Source organism: Dipodomys spectabilis, unplaced genomic scaffold (assembly GCF_019054845.1).
Source record: "Dipodomys spectabilis isolate Male_0828 unplaced genomic scaffold, ASM1905484v1 ptg000107l, whole genome shotgun sequence".
Taxonomy (NCBI): Eukaryota; Metazoa; Chordata; class Mammalia; order Rodentia; family Heteromyidae; genus Dipodomys; species Dipodomys spectabilis.
The window spans coordinates 6,054,257-6,080,717 of NW_024870784.1; the positions used below are offsets into that span (position 1 = coordinate 6,054,257).

General features: G+C 48.0%; 1 protein-coding gene across 1 annotated transcript in view; it reads right to left on the reverse strand.

Annotated features, from left to right (window-relative positions):
- The window catches only part of Dscam (DS cell adhesion molecule), a 475,219-nt gene that overhangs the window by 100,461 nt on the left and 348,297 nt on the right, over window positions 1-26,461 (reverse strand). The window contains exons 12-16 of the mRNA XM_042687342.1: window positions 24,382-24,578; window positions 22,480-22,576; window positions 21,506-21,634; window positions 15,067-15,234; window positions 6,511-6,581 (exon numbers count right to left, since the gene is read on the reverse strand). Of these exons, the coding sequence (XP_042543276.1) occupies window positions 6,511-6,581; window positions 15,067-15,234; window positions 21,506-21,634; window positions 22,480-22,576; window positions 24,382-24,578 (662 nt within the window). The remainder of the gene's footprint in view (window positions 1-6,510; window positions 6,582-15,066; window positions 15,235-21,505; window positions 21,635-22,479; window positions 22,577-24,381; window positions 24,579-26,461) is intronic.

Below are 26,461 nucleotides of genomic sequence, written 5' to 3' on the forward strand. Positions count from 1 at the left end.
GATACTGTATCTCATGAAGGTAAAATTGTTTTTTTCCTTTACATCTGCAAGAAAGCACAAAGAACTTGTATTTTTAGGCTCAAATTAAGTTTTTTTCAAAGGAATATCTTAAATAGGAAGATTCGTCACAGGATTGGGAAGGATTTAAAATTACCCTTCAAAGTGTTTTATACAAGGAGGAATTTTGTTTTAAAAGAAGGTGATCTTTAAATAGAGGTAGTTACATCTTAGTGCGTTAAGTTAAACGTGTTTGAATTAGTGAAACAATTTTGAAAGCATACTCTGTGTTTCCTGTCCCTCCTCAGGTTAACAAACAAAACAAAACAAAACAAAATCAGAAATGACTGGAAAATGTCTCCCAAAGAATGATATAGTCTTGGTTTCCAGCTGGTAATGTGATTTGGGGAAGTTTTGGAAGCTTTAGGAGGTGGGACCTAACTGGAAGAAGCCATTCATTGGTGCAGATTCCGGGAGGTGCTTTGTTGCTGGCCCCATCCTACCTCCCTTTCTGTTTCCTGAAATGAGCATCCTGTCTGCCACCTGCTGCCACCGCCATGTTGCTTTCCCCACCATGGAATCCAGCCACCTGAATGGAATCGAGCCAAAATAAGTCTCCCTCCTTTCAATTGTTCCTATCAGGTATTCTGGTCACAGCGAATGCAAGAAATACACTCAGCCTGGAAATGTCCCACATTAAGGCAATTAATTCATTCTGGTTGGGCACCTTTCCATTATATTCATCAACTTCACCCACTCAGGGTTGAAACAATAAAGTAGTGTCTCGGTCCTTCTTTACCTTAGGAGACAGGATGTGTCATTTTGGTGTTCATGTACGCAGGTGTTCATGGCAGGTAGTACCCCCTGCCCTTTTGATTTCTCATTCTAACATCTGGGTTCAGTTTAGTAACTGAGCTTCCTTATCTGAGCTCTATGGAAAAATGAGAATGCCATTGGTTTAACTTAGAAAATCTGAGAGAAAACTAAGCACATTAAATTATGTCTTCATCAATTCACACACTTGATAGATGACAATTAATTTATAAAGCTCTTTGCTACAGTCACACCCTCCTGAAAATGGAATGAATGCCTGTGTGTTGAGAACTGGTAAATCTATGAGGTGGCCTGCTAAATACCTTAAAACTTCTACCTGTTCAGCTACAGTAAAATGATGTAAAATTATATCTAGCTATCTATCTACCTATCTACCTATCTATCTATCTACCCATCTATCTATCTATCCACCCATCAATCTATTTATCTGATAGGCAAATCTGTGTTTCCATTTACTAGAAATGTCATGTGCTCTACAGCCACCGGGGTCCAGGACCTAAGCCAGAGGTTAAAGTTAAGGTTGCCACTCAATGGGCCGCCTATGTGCTAAAGCCATCATACTCCATGATTATTTTTGGTAGGTTTCATTTTTATTGCATTATCTATTTCTACCAATTCCCTGCAGTCCTGGGAGGAATGGGCACCCTCACTCCAGATTGATTCCCATGCTGAGACTCAGACGCCAGAGGCTCTCTGGGAATGGCCCACTGGTTTTGTTTGTCTGCCAAGCAAACTGATAGAACCACTAAGCACAGGATCATGCCCCTGATTATTGAGGCAGTGCTGTGGATGAACAGGGTGTGGGGATGTATCATCAAAATGTACTGAAGACTTGGTATGAGGGAAAGGACTCTCAAATCAGAGTCAGAGAAAAGGGCCAACCGTAGCAAGCAGGGCGACTTTCTTAATGCCATAGGTGAGAGAGAGGAATGGTGTCTAATTTTGCTGAAATATGATTTGATGCTTTATGTGTATATGTGTGCTTTATGTGTATATGTGTGTCTGTGAGAGAAAGAGAGAGAGAGAGAGAGAGAGAGAGAGAGAGAGAGAGAGAGAGAGTCCTAAGGCTTGAACTCAGGGCCTAGGTACTATCTTTGAGCTTTTTTATTTGCTTCAGGCTAATGTTCTACCACTTAAACCACAGTTCCAAATCTAGCCTTTTGGTAGTTAATTGGAGATAAAAGTCTCCTGGATTTTCTTGTCCAGGCTGGCTTGGAACCACAATTCTCAGACCTCAGCCTCCTGAGTAGCTAGGATTACAAATGTGAACCACCAGCTCTGGGCTAGGATTCAAAACTTTCGATGCCATATTTTCACTGCACAGATGTATTTAACTTCTGCCAACTCTTCTATGTATCATTATCATAGAATACACTTCTCATTCTTACTGTGAATATTACACATTCACATATGTGTTACTGTAGGTTTTCATGATTAAAAAATAATAGGCAGTCTAACTCGTTTTCAATATTATTCTGACCGTAAGCAACTTTTGTCCCAAATATCCTAACCTCAGACCTCCTCCATTCACACTTCATGATGCTGATAGAGCAGTAAAGGGGGGGGCACCACATCGGCCTCCCCAAGTATGGAGGAAAGCATAAAACAGGAGGATCACATCCAGGAATAGACCCAGGCAGGAAAGGACTCTATCTCAAAACTAATTAGAGCAAGAAAAGGATGGAGCATGCTCAGTGGTAGAGGGCCTGCCTAGTAAGCACAAAGCCCTCAGTTCAAGTTCCATTACCATCAAGAAAGAAAGAAGTAAGTGAAGAAAGAAAGAGAGAAAGAAAGAAAGAAAGGGAAGAAAGAAGGAAAGAAAGAAAGAAGAAAAGAAAGGAGATGAAAAAAGCAACCATCTAAACAGATTGCCAACTTCCTCACTGCAGGTGGCTTTAGTCTCAGTCCTCAGGCTGAGTTCAATCCCTGTCCAGTGAGGGTCAAGTTTCCACGGGGATCTGAATCGAGGAATGGATTCTCTGCTGAGTCCCAGCCAGCATCTCTTCCCAGCATGCCTTGTAACAGACCCGAGTCCCACACTGGATGCGGAGTGCTCCTTAGCAAGGCCACCAGTGTCTGTCGCTACACCATGAGGCTGGGAGCTAGAACCGGGGGCCGCGGGGAGCAGGTGAATTTGCCTGTGAGCAGAGACTGGGTTCCTTGAAAGCTGATGGATCACACGGCGGAGCTCAGAGGGCTACCCAATGGCCAGGCGGAGAGAGATTCGGGACACTTTCCAAATGGGGCGGGTAAGGCATGAGCACCCCACATGCCATTGCTCTGGACATCTGCCTGGTGCTCGCGTTGGTGATGTGTGCAGGCCTATCTCCTGTCACACGCACCAGGAATCCACTGCCCTCTGCCTTCCAGTTGTTCATGGTGGAAACTTCCAGTAAAGTGATGGGTTGGTGGAACATCTTTGGGGATCCACCCCCATTGCCCCGGGCTGTTTCATAGCTGGAAGGGCTGGGTGTTCATAACAACATCACCTGCTCCTTGAAGATCCTAACCGCAGGTAGCCATGTCCCGTGATGCTCCAGGGGCTATTGGGATATGGAAAGGTACCCCATGGCCTCTACCCCTTCCCACTGCTGTCAGGACACCGTTCACTGTTACTCACTCATCCATTGCTTGTCGCACAGTGTAAGTTCTAAGATGAGCAAGACACTTTGTGAGCCTTTGAGGGGTTCACAGAGCTGCAGAGACCACATGGGTGGGCTGTGGGGGCTTGTACTTAGAGCCTCACGAGCGTCACCAAGACAACAGATAAAGACGGAAGGTGGGGTCATAGCTCCACTCTGGAGAGTCACCCATCCTCATGGAGATTCTGACACAGCCACAGCCTTGAGCGAGTTCTGAAGAAGAGCTTCAGTAAGCTCCAGACCGTGACAGGAAGGAAGATGACTGCTCAGAGCAGGCAGGTGTGATGGCCAAGAGTTTGAACCTGAGTTGGGGTGTCTTGATCTAAGGTTAGGGGACCTCATCTGTATTCCATGGGTTACCACAGCCTTGGCTAGACCTGACAAGTTTAAAATCTGAAACATTTCTTTGGTGAAAGAAAAACTAAAATAAGAAGGGAGGTTTCTTTTATTAGATAGAAGGTTTGCACAATGATTACTAAATAAATCTAATGTGCAACTCCAGTCCTAGGCCCCCTGGGTGTTACTGTGGGAGCTTCAGAGTTAGAATGGTCATCCATCTTCCCATCCAAACTCAGCACTGCTGTCTGGGCGCTCTCCGCCTCATGCTGAGGAAGACTGCCCCAGCAGGAGTGGCTTCTCACCCTTCCTGAAGTTTCCATCCTGGCTCAGAGAGTGGTGCTCCCTCTCTGGGGACGTGCTATTTCTCTCTTTCTCCTACCTCCTCCTTTCCTCCGCGTTCTTGGCCTTCCTAGACATCCAGAACTCATACCATAAAAGGCACATTTCATGCTATCCACTCTCCTTATATAACTTTTAGATTAAAATAACAGTTTGGTTAAATCGGTGATGTCATTCAAACATTTGTTTCATAAATTGAACTCTGATGGTTCTTACCTCCAATCCTAGCTACTTATGAGGCTGAGAATGGATTGAGATTCAAGGCCAGTTTGGAGAGTTCTGAAGACCTCAACCCATAGCTGGGCCCAGTGGTACACAACTGTTACTCCAAGACTTATGGGAGACTGGGATTGGGGAGCCAGCCGAGGCAGACATGCCCATGAGATGCCATCTCTACAGAGAGAAGCTAGACATGGTGGCGCGTGCCTGAGATCCAGTGACTACAGGAAGGTGCAAAGTAGGCAGATCTTGACCTAGACATGAGCTCAAGCAAGAAGGGAGAACCTATCCTCAAATAAACAGCAGAAAAGGGGCTCAGGCACAAATCTATAGTATTACACCAGCCTAGTGAGAGCAAGATCCCGAGTTCAAACCCCAGTACAAACACAAAGCGTTTGTTATGTGAACAGACCAAGGTGAAGGACCCAAAGACGTGCACTCGGTGCCAGGCCCCCACCGAGAAGCCTGCATTATGATGTCACACTGCAACCTGCTCACAATCCGCGGAGAGCCAGCCTCCTCCCACGGCCCACATCGTGCCCACCCCTTCAGCACTAGGAAGACACTGAACTGCAACTTACTGACTTTTCCCTCTCCTTTCTTTGGAAAGATGCCTTTTTAACGCCCCAGTGGTTGGCAGTGTGAGCCATAAGAGCTGGACAGTTTGGAGACAGACACTTCCACCTGGAGAACCCCAAAGGCTTCCGAGACCACGGTAATACCTAGTCTTTGTCAGTGGCAAAGGTAAGTGGATGTGCCGGGCTAGTGGGTGGAGACTTCACAGCGTCTAATTCAAGGCGGACTGAGTCAGCAATCCATTTGTAGCGTGGCCGGGGTGCACGCGGGGTTAGGGCTTGCTGAGTGGCTTTTATTGTACAGTGTGTGTGATACCCACAGGCGTGGAGTGCTCACAAAGACGGACTGCAGCTCCAACACGTTCCTCGGCCGTACCATGCGCAGCTGCAGGGCCTCATTGTGCTGCGGCTGCAAACGCAGCTCCAGGGCCGGGGGGGAGCAGAGCCTCCCCCAAGTGTGGCCTGCAAGGACCTGCCTGAGTATCAAAGGCGCACACGCCCCAGCCAGGAAAATCCGTTTGTGTTCAGCTGTCAGACATTTGATGAAAGAGCTCTTAGAAGGAGAGTGAATGGGGTACAGTGGACGGGGGAGGGGGTGCAAAGGTTACAAGAGGCCGGGGATTGGAGAGGCTCAGGGAGACCGGCTGGCGGCCTCCTCCAAAAGGGAGGTATGGAACCTGGTCGGGCCAAAATGCCATGTAGTGACAGGAATCCAGCATGGGACTAAGAAGCTTTGACCCAACAACATCTCATTAGATACAGTGGAATTTGCCCGGAAGCAGTCATTCCCAAGTTCCTTTAAGAGGCTAACAATTCCTCAAGGTATCTCCAACTACCAGGTGAATAAACACCCTGACTCGAAGGTCCACGGGGCAGCAGTGTCCGCTGGCTCTGGCCTTGTAGCCTCCTTCACCTGGAGAGAGCTTGCTCTAACACCCACACCGACTCTGGCTGAGCTTGGTGCTCTCCTGGCAGCCTGGGAGCTGCCATGAGAACCCAGCTGTTGGCACAGCCGACATCTTCCTGGTAGGGAAACCCAGGGCTTTCTCCAGGACGCAGGTGAGGACCTCCTCACACTCGCTGCTTCAATATCCAGTCAGGGAAAGGTCCCACCTGGATGAAATCGGAGTGTACGGTCAGGTGGATTGGTGTCAATATTTGTACCAGATCCAGGGAGTGAAATATACCCGACATCACCCCTTTATCCCCTGTGGATGCGGAGTTGGAGGGGGTAATATTCGGAACGCCAAGACCCACGCAGTGCTGTGCCTCCTGACAATGTTTCAGCCTTTGATGGCCCACCCCTGGCACGGCGGCGGTCCCAGCATGTAAGTGCCCACGGCGGTGTCTGGTACAACCACAAAATCACCTGAAGGCACATTTCTAAGAATCCTGAAATACCACCACGGACACACACACACACACACACACACACACACACACACACACACACACACACACACACACACACACACACACACACACACACACACACACACACACACACACACACACACACACACACACACACACACACACACACACCACACACGGATTTCGTTTACCTTCCAGGTGACCCTGATGCTCTGAGAGGATATGGGCTCCAGGTGAACTTCCTGAGGTGGACCGTCGGGAGCTGTAAGGACCGAAAACCCACAGGCAGGTTAGAAACATGTTCCAGAGCAGAATGCAAGGGACGTGGCCGAGGCAGCTGCAGAAGGCCCCCCGTGCTTCCACGGTGGTTGGGGAAGTGGGTTTTCAGTGATGGCGGGCAGCATCAGCTGTGGAGACTCACTGTGGACATTGTTTGCTTTATGTTTCTTGGTTTTTGTGAAAAACGAATCGTAGGGAACCTGTCACCCCATTTCTCCTCAGTAGATCTTAGACAGCTTGACTAAAGGGGCCCCAGTTTGAGCATGTTTCAGGGTAAGATGAAGCTGTAAGACACACTGTGTATGACACAGCTGTGTATATCTTGGTGGGGGTGGGCGGGGAGCCTGGAGTGGGGTACCGTGTGGAGCTTCTGCAGTGTGCACAGAGCTACGTAGGGATCAGGACTCCTCTGCCTTCGGGTCTCTTTGGTCACTAGTTCTCTGCGCTTTCTAGTTAAAGTCTCTAGTGAGCCAGGTACCCCAACTGCAGACAGAAAAAGCAAAGTTGAAGGAAAGCTGGCCGTATCATACCAGCCTCTCTCTCAGGGCTGTGTGAACTCAGGACAATGCTAATTTCACTCATAGTTAGTCCATCACTCCCTGTTTGAAATATGCAGCATAGTAGGTACAGTGAAGAACTAAGAGGCATCAAGAATTTTTGCCGCCCGAGTCTGTAATCTAAACAAGACATCAGATGCACACTCTTGAGAAAAAAGGCAGCAGTGCCATGCAGCCTGGCTCATCTCTCATCTGGAAGTGGAGGCAGGTCAGAAGGAGACGTCCTAGGACTGGTTGGAGCTCACTCATGAACAACCAAAGAGCCACTTGTGTGACTACGCAGGTGCCCATGTACTCAAGGTGGAATAGACCACAAGAGGTGGGAGAGCAGACGGAGTGAACACCGCTGAAACTGGGGAAGCTAGCAAACGAAAGAAGAAGGGAAGACCGCAGAGATAAAAGGTGGACGGGGAGGCACACGCCGGGAACTTGGGCCACACAGCAGATGCTAAATTCCTAAACTCCTGAGCATGTGAGTTCTCTACCTGGGTCTGAATTAAGTAGCTGTGCAGGCTTCTGCTGATTACAAAATTCTGTGGCTCACTTCCCTTCTTTATGTAATGGGATAATATATATATATATATATATATATATATATATATATATATATACATACATATATATAATAGTGTTGTTATGAAAACAATATACTTGATTAGTATAAATTACAATAAGATAATTACCATTTCAAACTGAAGACAGTTATTGTCACGAAAGAGAAGACGTAAATCTGAGAGAAGCAGGCTGCAATACGATTCTGTTCTAAAAAATATAACACCTTTGACCATCCCTTGGGTATCCTGGGAGAAATGGTTCCAGGTCTCCTGGGCATACTAGAATGTGAGGACATTCAGGTCTCTTGCATGAATACTTGCAGAGAACACTTGTATACCCTTCTGTGTACTTAAGTTGTCTCTGGATGACTTAGAGTGCCTAATACAATATAATAACCTAATATATTGCTTACAAAATAATGTCAAGAAGGAAACGTCTGGGTGTATCTGGTACAGAATTTGTTTGGTGTGTTTTCAGTCTGAAGGTGGTTGAATCTGCAGAGGGGGCCCTGAGGAGTTTAAGGTCCAGCTGTGAAGCAGCAGCAAGGCAGGAAATCGGAGTGGGGAAGTGGAGGATTGGGCCTGCAGAAAGGATATTGCACTGGATTTCAGAGACCGGGGCCACTGGCACAAGGAGAGCGTAGAGAGGAGGCAGCCTCCAAGGACCACCAGAAGGTGGAAAGGGCTGCTGGGCTTGCTAGCCAGTGGGCAGGAAGGAAGCAGGAGACTGCCCTAAGGCATGGAGGAGGGTCAGAGGCTGGCTGACTCCACAGACAGGGATGGAAGGACCAGAATGCCAAGAGAAGCAGCAATCTTCCAGAAAAGATCATGTGCTATGCTTCAGAAATATGGATTTGAAGGGAAATGTGGGGATCATGGTGCCTTTTGTAGAGTTGTAGAGAGAGAGGAGGGAGGAGTTGAATGTGCCCTTAGTCCCAGTCTAACTAATGCCACTTCTGAAATCTGCTCTAATTATGTCCTCCTTTGTAGCCTGTCCCGTCATTACAGGTGCCAGCCCAGCCTCAATACTGTCCCCACCTTCTATTTCATTCCTAGACATTAATTCTTGCCTTACTTTGCCCCACTGAAGTCCCCGCTCACACTGAGACTTCTAGGTAAGCTTGACTCCCTCCCTCCAACAAGGCCTGACTCTCTCCTCGCTCCCCACGTTTCTGGGTCTCTCTCATTAGTGTCTGAGCGGAACCAAAGAACACTGGCTTCCACCAGGTACTATGACGGGGAGCTCTCATCTCCTGTCCTCAGGTCTTCCCTGCCCAGGTTGGGCTCGGGGCCCAGTACTGCACGCTGAGCACACACAGGCACATCGACTTCCGAGTCTCCCATCCCCGGGTAGACTCCCAACACACATCTATCTACTCAGCAGGCTGTGGCAATCGCTGGATACTGGAGCACTGTAATCTCAGAGGTTTACTTAATTCTAGTATTGAAGCTAATTTCCAGGCAGTCATCAAGAGAGAAGCTAGCATCCAGCCAATGGGATCACTATTGTCGGAGTTCTGACCCTAATTTCTGCTTACATGGTCAAGTCCTTTTGGTAGGAAATTTGGTTCTAGACCCAGTAAAAACCCAAGCAAAGATTTCTTTTTATATACAGACACTCTAGAAGCATGGAGATCCACCTTGCAAAACTGTTTTGAAGGTGGCTGTGTATACTGACACAGGAGTATTTCAGTCTAATTGTGCTCATCTGAGTTTATCAGCAAGGCAGTTAGGAATTGGAAGGATTGTCAGGTTTTCCCTCATTCTGCCTTGTAGCTTTGGGAGAGAGTTTCTCAGATGATGTATGGCAGGCACAGACTCAGATTTTCTGAAGATAAAAGTATTCACAAGTCTGCCCGTGAATCTATTAGGAAACATGAGTTGGGGACGGTCTTCCCTCCCGTCTGGTCAGGCCTTTTACAAAGGCTGCACTGTAATGCAATGGAGCTACAAATAAAGATGAATAATTAATGTGATTTTCCAAAATAAATAATGACTGCATTTCTACAGGGGTCGGTCAAAGCTGACCAGTCTGTAAAAAGTAGTAATCGATGAAGATGGGACTTGCAATTCATAATATATTATTCAACGCAAGACAATCTTTGCTAATTCTCTTTGGAGGGAGAGAAAAATAACATCATATTCCTCCTAGTTTCCAAACCTACCATCTTGGCCTATGTTTTCCTCCTCTGGTCGCCAGAGGTTGCTCTTGAGACAGCTGCGTGCAGACAGCTTGCAGGTTGCCCACTGAGTCTCCTGCTATGCCCACAGGCCCTTTGCACATCTCCAGGTACAAGGAAGTCAACCTGGACACCCGTCTGTTCTCTAAATACTCCCTCCCTAAGGCCTCATGCTGGGGACACACCAGATTTCTAGAGGCCAGGCGTTTCTTGAAGTGGGCTGAGCACCCTGTGGGAATCCTCTCTGGTTTTCTATCTCTGCTCTCCTTGCCAGGGACTTACATGTTGTGTCCTAGCCAGGGCTAGAACTGGAGCAGAAAAGTGGGTTAAACATGCAAAAAGGGACTGAGGAATCTTCACATGAATTTACAAGCAGATGTTCATCTTTAATGGGGACTGGGGAGCTGAGAGGCGTGTTCTTGTTTTCAAGCCAACATGATCAGTGTTTAGCAAAAATAGTGATGCTCAAATGAAAAAAGGCTGGCTTATTTCATGACTATTTATGAACCGATAAACTAGGCCCTACCACATGTCAAACACTGGATACTGCACTGAACAACACAGGTAACTCTGTGTGTGTGTGTGTGTGTGTGTGTGTGTGTGTGTGTGTGTGTGTGTGTGTGTGTGTGTGTGTTAGAATACCAGAACATTACTAAAGCAGCTCAGCATCTTACATGATCTGTTCAATGTGGCTCATGCTATTGAAAAGAATAAAGAATAAAAAGGGACCAATGTACATCAGAGAGAGCCGTGGGCTGGGTTTTAGTGGGGCATCTGGGCTAGGGTTTAATGGAGATATTAGAGCAAAGACTTGAAAGTAGTGAGGAAGAAGAGGAAAAAAAATTCTAGAACATTCCAGGATGGGTAGCAAGACTATACTTTTGTATGAGGAACAGCAAGGAGGCTCATGATTTCTTTGGTCTTAATTTACAGAATTTCTCCCAGTCTGTGGTAGAGGAGAATGAATGCGGATGGCGCTGGAGTTCAGACAAGCCTCATTCACAAGGACTGGATTTGCTGAAAAGTCACCATTCTGTGTCATGGTCTCTCTGACATGCAAGCCGCCCACCGACCGATGGGCCAGGGAACTTCAACACGCTCCTGCCTAATGGAACTTCCATATTCTATGCACAGATTGGCAATGTAAGTGGTGACAAGCCCAGCCATGCCACACGTGGCCACGAGGCACTGAGTGACACCCGACCTTCGGGTCCAGATGCTAATGGGGAAGCCAGTCTTGGGTGAGGGTCAGCTTTAGAGGTGACAGGCTGATGGAGACCTGGGAAGTCAGACGCATTTCCGGTCCATTAAGAGCTGAACTCGTTAATTCTGACAGTGTCTCCACTTACTTGCTCCACTTCTCCTCTGTGGGGGCCCCCGGGGCTGTGAGCAGGGGTGGTCAAGAAGAGTGTGCTAAATGGCCTGATCTCTGCCCGACAGCTGCTCTCCAAGGTCAAGTGTCTTTAAGTGGGATGAAAATGCATGTGCGCACTTCACATAAGAATACTCAGCAGTGGGCTTTGGCACATGTGATTTTCCGACGTGAGGAAGGGAGACTGTGCAACCGTGACGATCCCTCCTTCGGGAGGCCGGCCAGGGGACACTGCCGGAACCCGGAGCGGGAGTTCCCATGGCAGCAAAGCCCTCAACCGGAGACCCGCCAGCCCGTGTGTACGGGGCCCAGCTCCTGCCTGCCACGTGCCGTCTCTGTCATGTATTTGCTCTTCTTTTTAAGCAGTAAAAGGTCTTCTAGGCTCTGTGTGTGTGAGCCTGGTCCCCAGCATGGAGTCTCTCGCTGAAGAGAGGCTTTGTTAACTGGGGACCCTACCCATGGCATACTCATGGTGGCTAGGCCGTGACCCAGAGGAACTGGAAATAGAGGTTTTGATCTGCAGTGTCCAGATTTAAAAATGGACACCTAATTCAAAAGATTTTCCCCAGCCCTAGGCAGATCCAAACCCGGGCACCTCCCCCCCCAGCAGACTGTAGCGCTGGATGGGGTGTGGGATGTAGAAGGGGCACACGTGCGGCAGGCACCAGTTTCTGGGGCTGGGTGGGTGTGTCTCCCTTTCTCCGGCCTCCTCCTCTTTTGCCTTCTGGTCCTACCTGTGGGCAGGTCCAGCAGATCCACTGCTTCCCCTGGTGGTGGGAGGGGCGGGGGGGGGGGTTCGTGAATGAGCTCCCTTGGGCCTATTCTATAACATATTAGTTCCATTCATCCTCATGACCTAGGTACACCTCCCTCCTTCCCCCCCAGGCTCTCTCTTACTGCTTTTACCCTGGGGTTAGGCTCCAACAAATGAGTTTGGGGGGGTCGGGGCACAGCAACACTCATATCAGCACTCCCCAAAATTCCAGGGTGTGTTTAACCCACTCTGTGCCCTCACCCCATACACATATCTTCCAAGGAAGATATTCAACTCACATGTACAGATCAGTCTTCTTTAAGTGAAGACATGCGAGGGACAGACATGTGTGTCACACACATCTGGAAATGTATGTCCCTGTCCTGCGTAGCTCAGGGCACAGGGGTCCACGGGGAAATGAAGAGGTGCTTCAAATGCCACTTGGAGAAAGATCTCTGCTCTGTGAGGAAGGTGGGGTGGGAGGAGGAGGGTGCCCAGCTCACCCAGGAGACTGGGGCAGAAACCGATGGCTTTTCCAAGGCACGCACAGAAAAGGAGATGCAGAGTTTGGAGTTTCTGGGTAAGAGAAGAAGATGGAGGCATGCAGAGGAAGAAGGCATGGAAGGGCAGGCAGCCACCGGGGCTGCTCCAGAGGAGGAGTGTGTGGAGGAGCCAGCGCTAAGCACCTCATAGTCGCCTTTCCCCGCAGACAGGCAGGCAGCGGTGAGCACGGGCGTCGGAGAGTTGGTCATTGCGTCCCTGCAACAGCGCCTAGGGCCTACAGCTTCCAGAAGCGCTTATCTCTTAGTTTACATAATGGGAGCAGTCCATGTGGAAAAGACCTGCCCAGAGGGTTCCAGCTAGCCCAGGGAGGCAGAGGTGGCACAACCCCTTCAGCACTGCAGGGAGTCCGAGGAAGCATTTCCCATAAGTCAAACACGGACAGCGACTTTTGGATTTCATTCAGGCCAACCTCTGCACCAAGACAAAGCCCAGCTTTGTTTGGTAGCTTGGTGGGAGGCCTATCTTGCATTAACCCATGGCTCATCTGAATATTAATGAGCTGTCCTAGGTGGCTATCCAATCCAAGAAGGAGCCAAAAGGGGGTGATTTTGGGTTTTTTTTTTTTGCATCCCTTTGCAGGGAGGTCGGATGAGGCCCTGCAGACCGGCTTCTAGGGCTGTACACCTGGCCGCCTGGCTGCGGAGCGGCTGCCATGGAAACTGGCAACTGCAGCAGAGGTGGGGAAAGAAAAGAAATAGCATGCGACCACAGGGATGGCCTAACGGCCATTAGGAAAGTGGCCTGAAAGGCACCATGGGAAAGACTCAGCTCCCCCCAGCGTGTGGTCAAGACAGCAGGACGTCAGGAGAAGGCGGAGTCAAAGCTGCCAACTGGCCGGGAAGACGGAGGCCCCTCCTCTGTGAACATTCAGCACCAGGAGACTCCGCAGTCACAGCGCTGTCCAGATAGATATTTAAAAATAACGTCCTATTTTTTGCAGGTGCTTATAAACAATTCCCACTTATTTCAGAGCTGGATTTCCTTTTCAATCTTGTAGGGAGCATGAAGCATCATCGTGTGTATTTTGCCAGAGAGAACACATGCACAGAGTAGCCAAGATTCAGTAATGGGTCATCCTGAGACACACGATCGCGACCACCACCCTCCCCCCCCCCCCAAAAAAAAATAAAAACATTTTCAAGAAAGGACTCCCTGCACTGAGAAATAGGCACTCCTCTGCAATCCAGGAGGATCTGATATTTACACTTACTTTCCTGACGGCAGTGATGGACCTACACAAATGAAGAGCATTGCCAAAATGTTGCCCATCCTACTTCTTGGAGTTTAACATAGGTTTAAAAAAACCATGGAAATGGCACAAGAAATGACATATTCTTCATGATGGTGGTGCTTTGTGTGTAAAGTTGAAAACAACACGTCTAACATGTGGGGCTTGCTAAATACACAAGGTAGGAGCGTCTCGGAACCGAGAAGGTGGTGAGCTGAGAGACTGAGGAGCGGTGGCTGTTCCCAGTGCTGTTCATGGAGGAATCTGGAGAGGACATGGTAGGAAGCAAGCACCATCTTGGTTAAAAGTTGAAACCTGACAGAGGCCATGATCCCATCACCCTTGGTGATGGAAAAGTGTGTTTCATGCTGAGGGAAGGCGGGAGAAAGAAAGGTGTGGGGGGGGGGCACACAACCCCTGCCTTCCTGGGAGCCACGTTCCCCCTTTGCTTCTCAGAAAGCCTAGGGGTGACAGCTTCCATTGTCCCCATTTGCTTCTCAGAAAGCCTAGGGGTGACAGCTTCCATTGTAGCCGGCATCCATTGATCTTTGCCTAATTGCTTAGTGAGTGACACATACATCAGTTAACTTCACCCTAAATAACCATGAATAGGCCAAGACGATGGCTGTCCCTGTGTGTGCATGCCTCGTGTGTGTACGTGGGTATGTGTACGCACGTTATATGCCTGATGTGTATGTGTGTGTCATGTGCACACAGGTGTGTAAATGTTCAGGGGCGTGTGCACACATGGGTGTATAAGTGATGAACAGGCTGCAGACATCATTTCGGAGGTACCGATCTGGAGGGGGTAGGATGTTGGGAGATGTCTAGCCAGTTGCCTCTCCTCGCTGCTTCCCTCCACAGGGCACATTCCTGCTGATCCCAGGTAAGCATCTGTCCCGGCCTCCACACTCATAACTTCACTCTCACTAGCCAGGAAACACGCTCACATTCTTCCTTCAATCTGGGTCCCATGCGCCCAACAAGGGAACTGCTAGTGGTTTCCTTGAATCGCACTGAATGTTAGCCTCGTGTATTTTTAAGTCTTGGGCATGAGATTCTTAACTCCTATCCAAAGAGGAAACACTTCCATGTTAGAGGCAGAGCACTGTGGGCATAGAAGGATGCACAGTATACATACAAGGAGTCACCTGGAAGGGGAAAATGTCTGATTCTGCAATCCAGCATCTGAACCTCCTGTTCCCGCCGCCGCCGCCGCCTCCACCTCCGGCCCCCCTCCCCTCTTCCACATCACCTACCCGCTTCGTCCGCTGTGATGGTGAGCTCGTTGCTGGGCTCGCTCTTGCCGATCCGGTTCTTGGCGTACATGCGGATGCTGTAGGTGGAGGAAGGGTGGATATCAATGATGGTGGCGGAGTTCAGCTGAGGGGAAACATCTTTGGTTCTCTGAGCAGAATCCCACGAGTCTTTGGGGTTTTGTTTTTTGTGTTTTCAAAAAAGAAGAGATAGAGAGGTCAGTTTTTTTCTCTGCCTTTAGAAGTTCACAAATAGGAATTAAAAAAGGAAAAAAAAATATTACACCTAAAAGTGAAATCTCAATACAATCTTGTCAGCTGTCATTCAGAGTTGGCCAGGAGAGGGGACACGAAATCATACACACTATCCACGTGATTGGGGGGCAGGGGCGGTCAGCGGGGGCCCACAGGGGAGCTCAACTGTGGGGAGGGGCAGAGGAAACAGGACGGGTGATTGGGGAGATCAGTGAAGAAAATGAAAGTGGTGAGCACTCATGCTGCAGAAGCGCATGGCCACTCTGAGACCCAGACTCCAATTCCTGTGCTCTCTCCACCTCCCCACAAACATACTTGAAGTTCAAGCAATACTTCAAAGCCAGCCAGACCTCTGGTGGTATCATGTTCTGTTCCCTCCAAGTAGAATGGGTCAAAATTGAGAGAATCCCACCCAAGTCAGTCTCAACTTTGCTAAGCACACAGACTTTGAAATGACAAATCACTTCATCCCGAATCTTTGGTTGTGAGGATTATTTGTCAATACACAGTCAATACAAGCCGAAGCACCTCTCTGGAGTAGAGAGCTATCACTGAGTCTGGTATGGACGGGACCTGGGGGTGAGAGCTTCCTCTCAGGTCAACAGCAGTCATTCTATCAGAAGACTGGGCAGGCGTTGATTGGGAGCTGCCAATAACAGGTTAGTATTGGGTGTAGAGAGGCTTCTGGAGAATGGCTAGAGAGAAAGATGACAGATTCCTGCCCTCCCTGGCTTGCTTTCTCGTGACACTCCTGTGACGTGAGTATGTTCCAGGGCCGGGTCACACTTGTAATTGGATGCTCTATTCCTGGTGCTAGCTCAGTGCCAGGCAGAGCAGACATGCAGGGAATGCATGTTAATAGAAGATGGGATAAATGGCTCATCCAGGGAACTGTGTCTTGGGAGAGTGCTGCTCACTAGCCACCCTAGTGATGAACCCGGAGCTTTGCAGGAATGCCTGTAGACACAGGTAGACACAGGTATGAGAGGGTTGCAAGATTTCACCCCAAAACACCACGCTTTTGAATGCACTCTCCGGGAACAGTGTGCAAGAAGCACTGATCGCTATTGCACACTACAGTTTAAGGAAAAGGAATCCTTTGAGAAGACTGGAAATGGAAGGGCGTGACGTGAAGGTGTAAGACATGTGACCGGTGGAAGTGGAAGACATGCAGACACCTGCCTTGGTGCCGGCCAGAGCGGAAGGTCAGGAGATAGTGGGAAAGGGACGGGAACACACTGTCTTCCCTGAAGAGCAGGAAGTCATAGAGACTTCATGTCTTCATGTCATAGAAGGAATGTCCTTGTCTGGCTCACGGAGGGGTGGGCTGAAGAGGCCCACTCACAGAAAGAGTTGCAGTCAGCCACAACAGAATGGGACTTCCAGAGCTGGTGAGTTTCCTGTTTCTGGGACCATCCCAGCACAGGCTGGTTGATGACACTTGCAAGCGCCCTCTTTGTTAAGTTCTTGAAGATACTGGGTAATATATCTAGTCACTAACAAAAAGCAGAGGAACTGTTCTTTAGCTTGATGGCCTAGAACAGGTGGAGACCTAGGGTTTTCTGTCCAGGGTTTGGCATGTGTGCCAACACTGGGTGGGAGGGAACACAGTGCACCCCTCGACAGGGGCCATCTCTACCCACAGCGAGGGGAGATTAAATATCCATCAGCCAGCAGGGCCACGGGTAGGAAGAAGGAATTGAGTGTTCAAGGAGAGCTTCCCAGAAGGTGTGATGTTAAAGCTCTCGGGTAAAGGATAAGTTTCCTGTTACCCTCATTTGTAAGTCATGATCCTCCAATCTGAAAGCAGGGCCCTGGAGTAAGTCCTGGGCATGGAGCGGGGCCGGCCTGTCCCGTGGGCTTTTCTCCAGGCCCTCATCTGCGCCTCACACTGCCTTGCCACACCTTTGGCCCTGTCTCAGACGGTGGAGTCTGAAGGACCGAATCCTGATGGTGACCAGCTTTACAGATACGTAGCTTTCCAATTGGGTACTAAAGAGGCCTGTCCATGTCCACACCTACAGACACCACTGCTCACAAGAAAGATGCTTGGGTTTTCAAGGCACCTACACTAAATGTGCCAAATACTCCCTGCCTACTCTCTGCCTGCCAGACAGGGTATGAGGTGACAGGCACCCGGAAGAACAGCAAATCCAAGAGCTTGCCATTGTGCAGCTTGTAGGAGAGGAGGAGAAGGAGGAATGATGTTTTTCAAGAGGTACAAAGTCGTCAAATACAGACAGGATTTTAGAGGCGTGTAGCTTGTGAGAGCTCAATACTGTGTGCCAACAAGCGGTGTTTTAAATGTGTCCTGTAAAATGTGTGCACCAAATGTCCATCGAGTGCCTATCATGTGTATAGAAAAAAATGAACAGAAAAGTATCACTTTCATCCCCAGGCAAGGTAGGGACCCGATGAATAAAAGAACTCTAGACCAATCTCTCCGACGAACACAGATGCAAAGCTCTTCAATAAAATACTAACCAACAGTATTCAGAAACTAACCAAAATAAATCATACATTATTATCAAGTGAGTTTCATCCCAGAGATGCAAGGCTGGTTTAACATAAATAAATCAACAAACGTAACACATCACATCAGAACCAAGGATAAAAATCACATGATCATCTCAACAGATGCAGAAAAGCCTTCAACAAAATCCAACACCCATTCTTGTTAAGAGCTTGGAGAAGCCGGGTGCAGGTGGCTCATGCCTGTAACCCTAGCTACTCAGGAGGCTGAGATCTGAGGATCATGGTTCAAAGCCAGCCTGGGCAGGAAAGTCTGTGAGATTCTTATCTCCAATAAAGCACTAGAAAACTGGAAGTGGCACTGTGGTTTAAGCGGTAGAGCGCTCACCTTGAGCTGAAGAGCACAGGGACAGCACCCAGGCCCAGAGTTCAAGCCCCATAACCGACCAAAAAAAAACCCCAAAAACTCAGAGAAGCTAGGAATAGAAGGAACAGACCTCAACACCACAAAAGCTATATATGACAGACCAATAGTCAACATTATAGTAAGTGGTGAAAAACCAAACTAAAACCATCTCCTCCATAATCAGTAACAAAGCAAGGATATTCACTCTATACACCCCTTTTCAATATAGTTTTAGAATTCCTAGCCAGAGAAATAAGGCAAGAAAAGGACATAAAAAAGGATTCACATAGGGAAAGAAGAAATCAAACTATCCCTATTTGCAGATGATATGATCTGATACCCAAATGATCTGAAAGACTCTGCCCTCAAGCTCCTAGAGCTGGTAAATAATTTTGGCAAAGTAGCAGAGAACAAAATCAACCCACAAATATCAGTAGCCTTTCTGCATGACAGCAATAGATAAGCAGAGAGTGAAATTAGGAAAGTAACTCAATTTTCAGTAGCCTCAAAAAATATTTGGGAATGAGCCTAACCAAGGAAGCAAAAGACCTTTATGGTGCAAACTATAAAAACTTGAAGAAAGAAATTGAAGGCAGGAAATGGTAAGAGCTTCTGTGTTTATGGATAGGTACAATTAATACTGTGAAAATGGTCGTGTTGAAAAAATGATCTACCCATTTAACGCAATCCCCACCAAAATCCCAAGAACAGGAAGTTCTTGGGAACTTCTTGAAATGATTAGATAATTTTGCTCCAAATCTTTTGTTGTGAGAATAACTTTTCAAATACAGCGAACACAAGAAGTAGCACCTGAAGAAGTTAAGAACAGAAGGAACAATGCTGGTGGTGTCACAATCTGGGACCTCAACTTCTACTACAGAGCTGTAACAGAGACAGAGCAGAAGACCCGGAAATAAAACCATATACTTACAGTTACCTGATATTTGATTAGGGAGAAAGACATGCTGGAGCAAAGATAGCCTCTTCATTAATTGGTGATGGGGAAACTGGGCATCCAGATGCACAAGACTCTAAGTGGGTCTCTGCGTATCACCATGCACTCACCACTCAAAAGTGGATCAAAGACCTCCACGTCAGACCTGAAACTTTGAAATTACTGCAAGAGGGAGCAGGAGGAACACTAGGCCTAGGAAGGTACTTTTTGAAAAGAGTGCTAAGGTTACAGCAGATGGAGGAGAGACTTGACAAATGGGATTACATCAAAATAAGTTTCTGCACAGCAAAAGATGTAATTACTAAACTAAAAGGACGTTATTACTAAACTAAAAAGACAGCCAACCAACTGGGAGAAGATCTTTCCCAGCAATACAGCTGACAAAATATTCGAAATATAAAAGGAGCTCAAGAAACTGACCCCTCCTAATCCTAATAAAGCAATCATTAAATGGGCAAAGGAGCTAAGGAGAGACTGCTCAGAAGAGGTAAGAATGGCAAAGAAACACAAGGGGAATGCTCATCATCCCTGGCCAAAAAGGAAATGATCAAAACAACGCTGAGATTCCATCTCACCCCAGTTAGACTGGCCACCATCATGACTTTGAACAACAAATGCTGGTGGGGTGTGGGGGAAAAAGGAACCCTATTGCACTGTTGGTGAGAATGTAAACTAGTACAACCACTCTGGAGGTGCCTCAAACACTTATACATAGATCTTCCCTGTGACCCAGCCATACCACCACAGGCATCTACCCAGAACATCACCAGCCAAGAGACCATAAAGACACCTGCACACCCATGTTCACTGCTGCACTATTCACAATAGCCAAGTTACGGAAACAGTCCAGATGCCCTACAATAGATGAGTGGGTCCAAAGACGTGGTGCATATACACAATGGAATTGTACACAGGCACTATGATGTCATTTCCAGGAGATGGATGTATCTAGAACAAATCATGCTAAGGGAAGTAAGCCGAGCTCAGAGAGACCAACAGCATGTTTTCTTTCGTGTGTGGATGCTAGATCTAAAATGCACCAGGACATGATCAATTATAGAGGACTCTCTGCATTCACACACAGGGAGACCAAAGGAAGATACTCATAGGGGAGAAACAGAGGCAATGCCTCTGTGCTTGAGATCATATAAAATATTGATCAAAATGAACTTCAAAAAAAATGAGCAAGGAGGAATGAGACATAGGGGCCCCCAAGGCTCAAGGAGCAGCCAGGCCAGTGCAGGTGATGCTCATTAATTGAGGGTGAGGACTTTCCCCAGTCCTCATGGATGGAGAGCTCCCATCTGCACTCTTGGCCTAGCCCCGAGGCTGGTGAGCTGATCCTCACACCCGTCCTGGTGGGCATAACCAATCCAAACTCTCCTTCGGCTTCTCTGGATCTCCAGTCTGCCTAACCTCCCACAGTTGTTGCTAGCCAGCCCTTAGGTTTGCCATCTACCCTCCCCCCTCCTTGTTTCTGTGGCCAGTGCGCTCATGGAAATCTTTCTCCCTCTGCACCTGTCTTTTCCAGCCACTGTGAGCCTGATTTGTTCCTACAGCCCAGCTCAGAGGACACCAAATCGCTCACGACAGAGCAATCTGAAGCCATACGCAGTGCTCAGAAAGCAAAAAATAAGGCTGTTTCTGTGGCCTCTTAAGAATTGTATTAACCCTTCCGGTGCAGACAGGCTCCTCTCCCTCACGGTTTATGAGGCATGATAAACATTTCCAACTAAGGGCGGTGGTAGTGACAGTCTCTGTTTTAACCATAAATTCACAATGGCCCTGGTGTGGGAGCGGAAGATAATCCACAGACATCGTAATGGTGCTGATGGCTGAGGGAGCTTCAAGTGTGAGCTCTTCGCCAGGTTCTCCTGGGTTCAGTGATGTACTGGCCCACTCCCGAGTCATTTCTAGGAGGTTGCTACAGGGAGCGTGTGCCCTGGCAGCCGGTGCAGCTCTCCACCACACTGCATGGCGCAGAGCCCAGAGTTTTATTGCTCGGCGCACCACACTCAGCTTGTGTTCTAGGCCATCACCCCATAAGAAGTGGGAGGTGATAGTAGCAGAGGTCACAACAGGGGCCTGCTCTGAGCCCAGAGGCCCACGGGTGGTGGGAATGGCTAAGAAGCCATTCTCTGGGCAAGACAGACATCTGGGAAGGTCATAGGGGCAGAGCTGAGCCTGGGAACAGAAGGAAACCTAGACACACCCCTCCACGGACAATGACAAACAACAGAAACAGCGTGCTTTGAGCATCTGTGAGCTGAGCAGGTACGTTCTTCTAGGTCAGATAATAAAGGAGGAGAAACATCAAATGGCTTTGGAAGTGCTGGAGGAAGTAAAGGATTTACCTGATTTATTTTTGCATTCAATATCATAGCCGGTGATGGGGCTGTTTCCATCAAAGCCCATGGTCCATCTGAGCGTAATTGTGCGTGCTTTGACGTCTTTAATCTCAATTTCAGGAGGGTCTGGGGGCTCTGGGCCAACAACAGAAACACCAGGGGTTAGTTCAAGGTAGCTCAGGCTCACATGCCCGTGGCAATGAGGAGTGTGACTTTGCAAACCACCTGTTTGCATTGGGCAAGCCCAGACACGTCTTCTTTAGAAGTATTGGTTTATTTTTGCTAATCACAGAGAGGAGTAATTCTACCTTTTTATGGACTTATAGTTTTGGCTTTTTTGTTTGCCTTTTCTTTTTAGTAGCATACCAGGGCTTGAACTCAAGGCCTGGGCACTGTGCCTGAGATTTTTTTTTTTGATCAAAGCTAGAACACTACAGCCACATGGATCTCCTAGTACTTTTCTGCCCAGGTTGGCTTTGAACAACATGATCCTCAGATCTCAACCTCCTGAGCAGCTAGAATTGCAGGTGTGAGACACTAGTGTACAACAAGACTGACTTGGCCATGAAAATGGCAGATTTAGGAGACACCATGTTAGTTCTAGATCTCTTTAGGTTTAGATCTCCAGGTCGGAGCATATCTTGGCCTCTGATGTAAAACTTCTCTTTCCTCCTGATCATTCCGTGTGCACATGGGCTCCTAAAACCTGAAGAGCTTTGTTCAGAGCTCCTGCCACGGACCTATCATCTGCCTTAATTCCTGCAAAGGCTGTGTTCCCTATGTTTCAAGGGTACCCTCAGACTTCATCATAGGCTCTGCAAAACATGGCTCAGTGCTGACTTCAAGCATACTCATGATTTCCTGAGATGATGGAATGGAGCACATTGGATCCCATATTGGATGCTGAGGCTGAGCCCCCACATGCTTTCCTGAGAAGCTGCTTTAAACCATTTTTCCCCTTGGTCCTGTCTCCTTCCTACCTTGCACTGTGAGCTGAATGATTCCACGGTCCTCCCCGTAAGAATTGATAGCATGGCAGGAGAAGAAGCCAGAATCTTCTCTCACAGTTGGCAAAATCTATGGGTAAAGAAGGAAACTCATCTTACTCAGTAGCGTGGAGCTGGGGAGGAATGGAAGTAGCTGGGGGATTCAGACGTCCGCTCTGCTCTTCTTGGTACGATGCACACGCGCGCGCACACACACACACACACACACACACACGTGCCTTCTGGGTGAAGTCATTTCAAATGCATCGTAGGTATGGAGGTGGGCAGGCTTGGTGTACATCATCCATGTTTGTGAAACTGGATGCGTGATCCCAGGCAGGCTCTTCAAACGCTGTGCTCAGGTCCATGTGCACTCCACACAGCCCTCTTCCCCGCTACTTTCCCCCTGGTGTATTTTTACACATCAAAGTAACCCTGACTAAAGACTTTTCTAGAAACATGGCTGGCCTCGTGTATCTTCCCGGGCTCCACCACAGACCCAGCCAGCTGGGACTGAAAACAGTGACAGAGGAAATCTCGTCTGTGCCCCATGCCGGCCTGTCCTTGCCATTGTGCCCCAAACCACACAGCCAGACCACTGTACGCCCCACACCGGCATCCCAACACGCATTGCCAGTGGCTCAGAGGTGTTCGAGAGCACGCGCAAAGGTGTGCAAGTTCCAGGTGATGCTCTGCTGCTGTGTGGAAAGGCCCAAGGACCCTCGGATCGTGGTGTCTGTGAGCTCTAGGAGCAGGTCCTTGTGCATGTTGGGGTTCAGGAGTACTGCCCCCCGGGCTTTGGCTAGTAGGCCTCATCGGGCTTCTGTGTCAGATGAACTCAGCTTTGCCCCCTTGTTAGAGAACTGCTATTGATTCTGAGCATGGGGCCTCTCAGCCTTCCAATACGTGTTATGGTGTCCTTTGTTCCCCATAGTAAATGCATTGCTGGGTTTAATACCAACAGTGCTTAGACATAGGAGACCATTCTTCTTTTTAGCTCTTGGGAACTTACGTTAACGAAATATCGTTATATTGACTGTTTCTAAAGAAACAAAGTAGTTTTCATGAAAGCACTTTTGTCCTAGAGCCCATCCAAGTTTTCTTCTCGTAGGAAATTAAAACATGGGCAACGCCTAGGTGTCCGTTCCTCTAGAAGTAATTGTCATTTTAAAAGCCTTTAAAAAACTATTGTAGCTGTGTTCTCTGAAATGTGATCACCAAAGTGATCATTTTGCTCCGTCCTCCCTCTTTTTTTTCCCCCAGTGCTGAGGACTTAACTCTGGGTCTTGTGCACATGAGGCAATCATGTAACTGCTGAGCCACGCCCACAGCTCCTCAGAGCCAGGTTCTCGCTCCCTTCCCAGGCACGCACCCAAGTCTCATCTGCTTATGCAGACCTCCCGGTACAGCTGCATGCTGCCAGGCCTAGCTTCTTTCCAACGGGAGGAAATCTTTCAGACTTTATAGCCCAGGCTGGCCTAGAACCATGATCCTGTCATTCTCAGCCTTCCACACAGCTGAGATAATCGACCTGAGCCACCACACTCAGCTAGGAGTTGAGAAAGGAAGAGGGGAAGTCTCATGAATGTTTATGCCTAAGCTGACCTTGAACTGTGGTGCTCCTGATCTCAGCCTCCCAAGCAGCTAGGCTTTATAGGCACAAGCCCCTGGTACCTGCCATGATTTTACTCTTAATACTTGTGATACCACACCCCATGTGAAAGCTACCCTGTAATCTTTATTGTATGGGGGGGGGGGGTGGGGAGGAGGGTGAAACGGTCCTTCCTAATAAATGCTAGTACATTGTCGGCAATTTATCCCCACCACATGCCAGCCCGTGTGACAGGACAGATGCTCAGAGTCGGTTTGGATCTGCTGGCTTTGTCCTGCTTTTACCTGTAGAGTAGAAATCACCTCCTCGCCCATCTCCTTGGTGGACACGAGATAGCGGGCCATCTCCGGGTTAATGATCCTGTCTTCTTTCTCCCAGCGGACAATAATGGGCTTTTCACCATGGGCCGCGCAGCTCATTTCCTTCTTCTGACCCTGAGTAGCCAGAGTTGTGTTTGGATAGGACGTGATCATGGCAGGAACTGAAAAACCCAAAGGAGACACCACTCGCTCAGCAAAGCCGTGTTCTCAACGCTCAGCTGAATTATGTTCCAGGAGACATTTATTCAAGGAACTGCCAAGCAAGAATCACTAACAATATTTAAAAAAGAAAGTAGCAGAAAAATAACACTTGATTAAATGGGTCCCACGCAGGAAAGACGGCGGCATGGATTCACCGTCGTGGGCCTGCTGTTCTCTTCCTGTCCTGTTGGGGGCAGAGGTGGGTCACTATGGTTTACATCCCTGAGACATTCAGGCAAAGGATTTTAGTCATTCTTCTGGAAAGGAGCCTTATTCTCGTCTTTCTAGAAATATGTACACTTCTTACTTTTGTTTTAAAGGCGTATGTTAAATTGTACATAGTAAGAGATGTCACCATAACTTGTTGATACATGCATTTCATGTCTGTCAGTCATATTCAAGCCATCATTACTGTCTTCTCCCACGCCTCCCTCTGCTTTTTCTCCCCCTTACACCTCCCTTGTAAGACCTCCTTTTATTCCTGTGACCTTGTTTTGCTCTTTTGTTAAGAAGAAAGGAATTATGTCATTCACAGTAACATGGATGGGCATCAGGTCATCCTGTGAAATGCCCACCCCACAAGGACAAATATCCTGGGCTTCCTCTCACCTGTGGGAACCGGGGGAAACCAGAACATCCATCATTTCTATCGTCTTCCACCGAGGAGATGAAATCCTCAGTATCAGATCCCTACTGTGTTAAACAATCCTTGCAGTTACATGTCACCATTAAAAGATATATTTTGGGCTGGACTGGGGTTTGAATTTAGGGCCTCACTCTTGCTAGGCTGTTCCTCGAAGGATGTACAAAGAGACAAATAAAAAGGAAAAACACAAACAGTAAGGGGAGGTGTAAACTACTGTGGCTTGTGTCATAGACAAACACATATATGTATTCCCTGACGATGTGCGACTGGCTCAATTCTCCATGGGTTTGGAGTAAATTACGTGAAAGAATCAACAAGGAATTTTTGGTAATTTGGTAAAAGACTTAAGGAAGGTTGAAAAAAAATGATCATAAACACACTCTGGAAGGCTGGGCCCTTCCTTCCTCTCCACTAGAATCTTCCCAGAACAAGCTCTGCAGGGCACAAGCTCACAAGCCAAAACTATAAAATCCAGGGGAAGCACTGGGGCGTGACTGTGCCGGGCACACGTGGGCTTCCGTTAGGAAGGAGCAGGATTCAGGCACAGATAGCTCCGCATAAAAATTCTGACAGACTTTTACACACCTAAAATAGGAGTGAGATCTTTCAAAGAGAAACAGGAAGATCTGGTAAACAAGCAAAATAAATCCTTCGACCTGCTTTTGGCTTCATTTCCTCAATCACAAGAAGAAAGACCTTCCCTTGCTTTGCGGGCCAAGATCTTATTGGCGTTCCTCCAAAAGTTCATGCCTTTCTGAGGTCCCTCTGGAACCCCAGAGCATGGCTTGGCATGGACACAGGGCCTTTGCAGATGCAATTACTGACCATGAGGATTGGCTTACGCAGCATGCTTGCCAGGTAAAGATTATATATGGAATGATCGTGTTTGTACATAAAGTCATAGTCTGAGATTTCAATGGGTTATAGCTGGGAGCAACTACCCAACCCAATATCAGATTACTTATAATACTCAACACACAATTGTAACTTAAAAACGAATGTACAGAGCCAGCCCCGGTGGCTCACAGCTGTAATCCTAGCTACTCAGGAAGCTGAGATCTGAAGATCGAGGTTCAAAGTCAGCCCGGGCAGGAAAGTCCGTGAGACACTTATCCCCAATAAACCACTCAGAAAACCAGAAGTGGTGCTGTGGCTCAAGCGGTAGAGTGCTCACCTTGAGCTGAAGAGCTAAGGGAC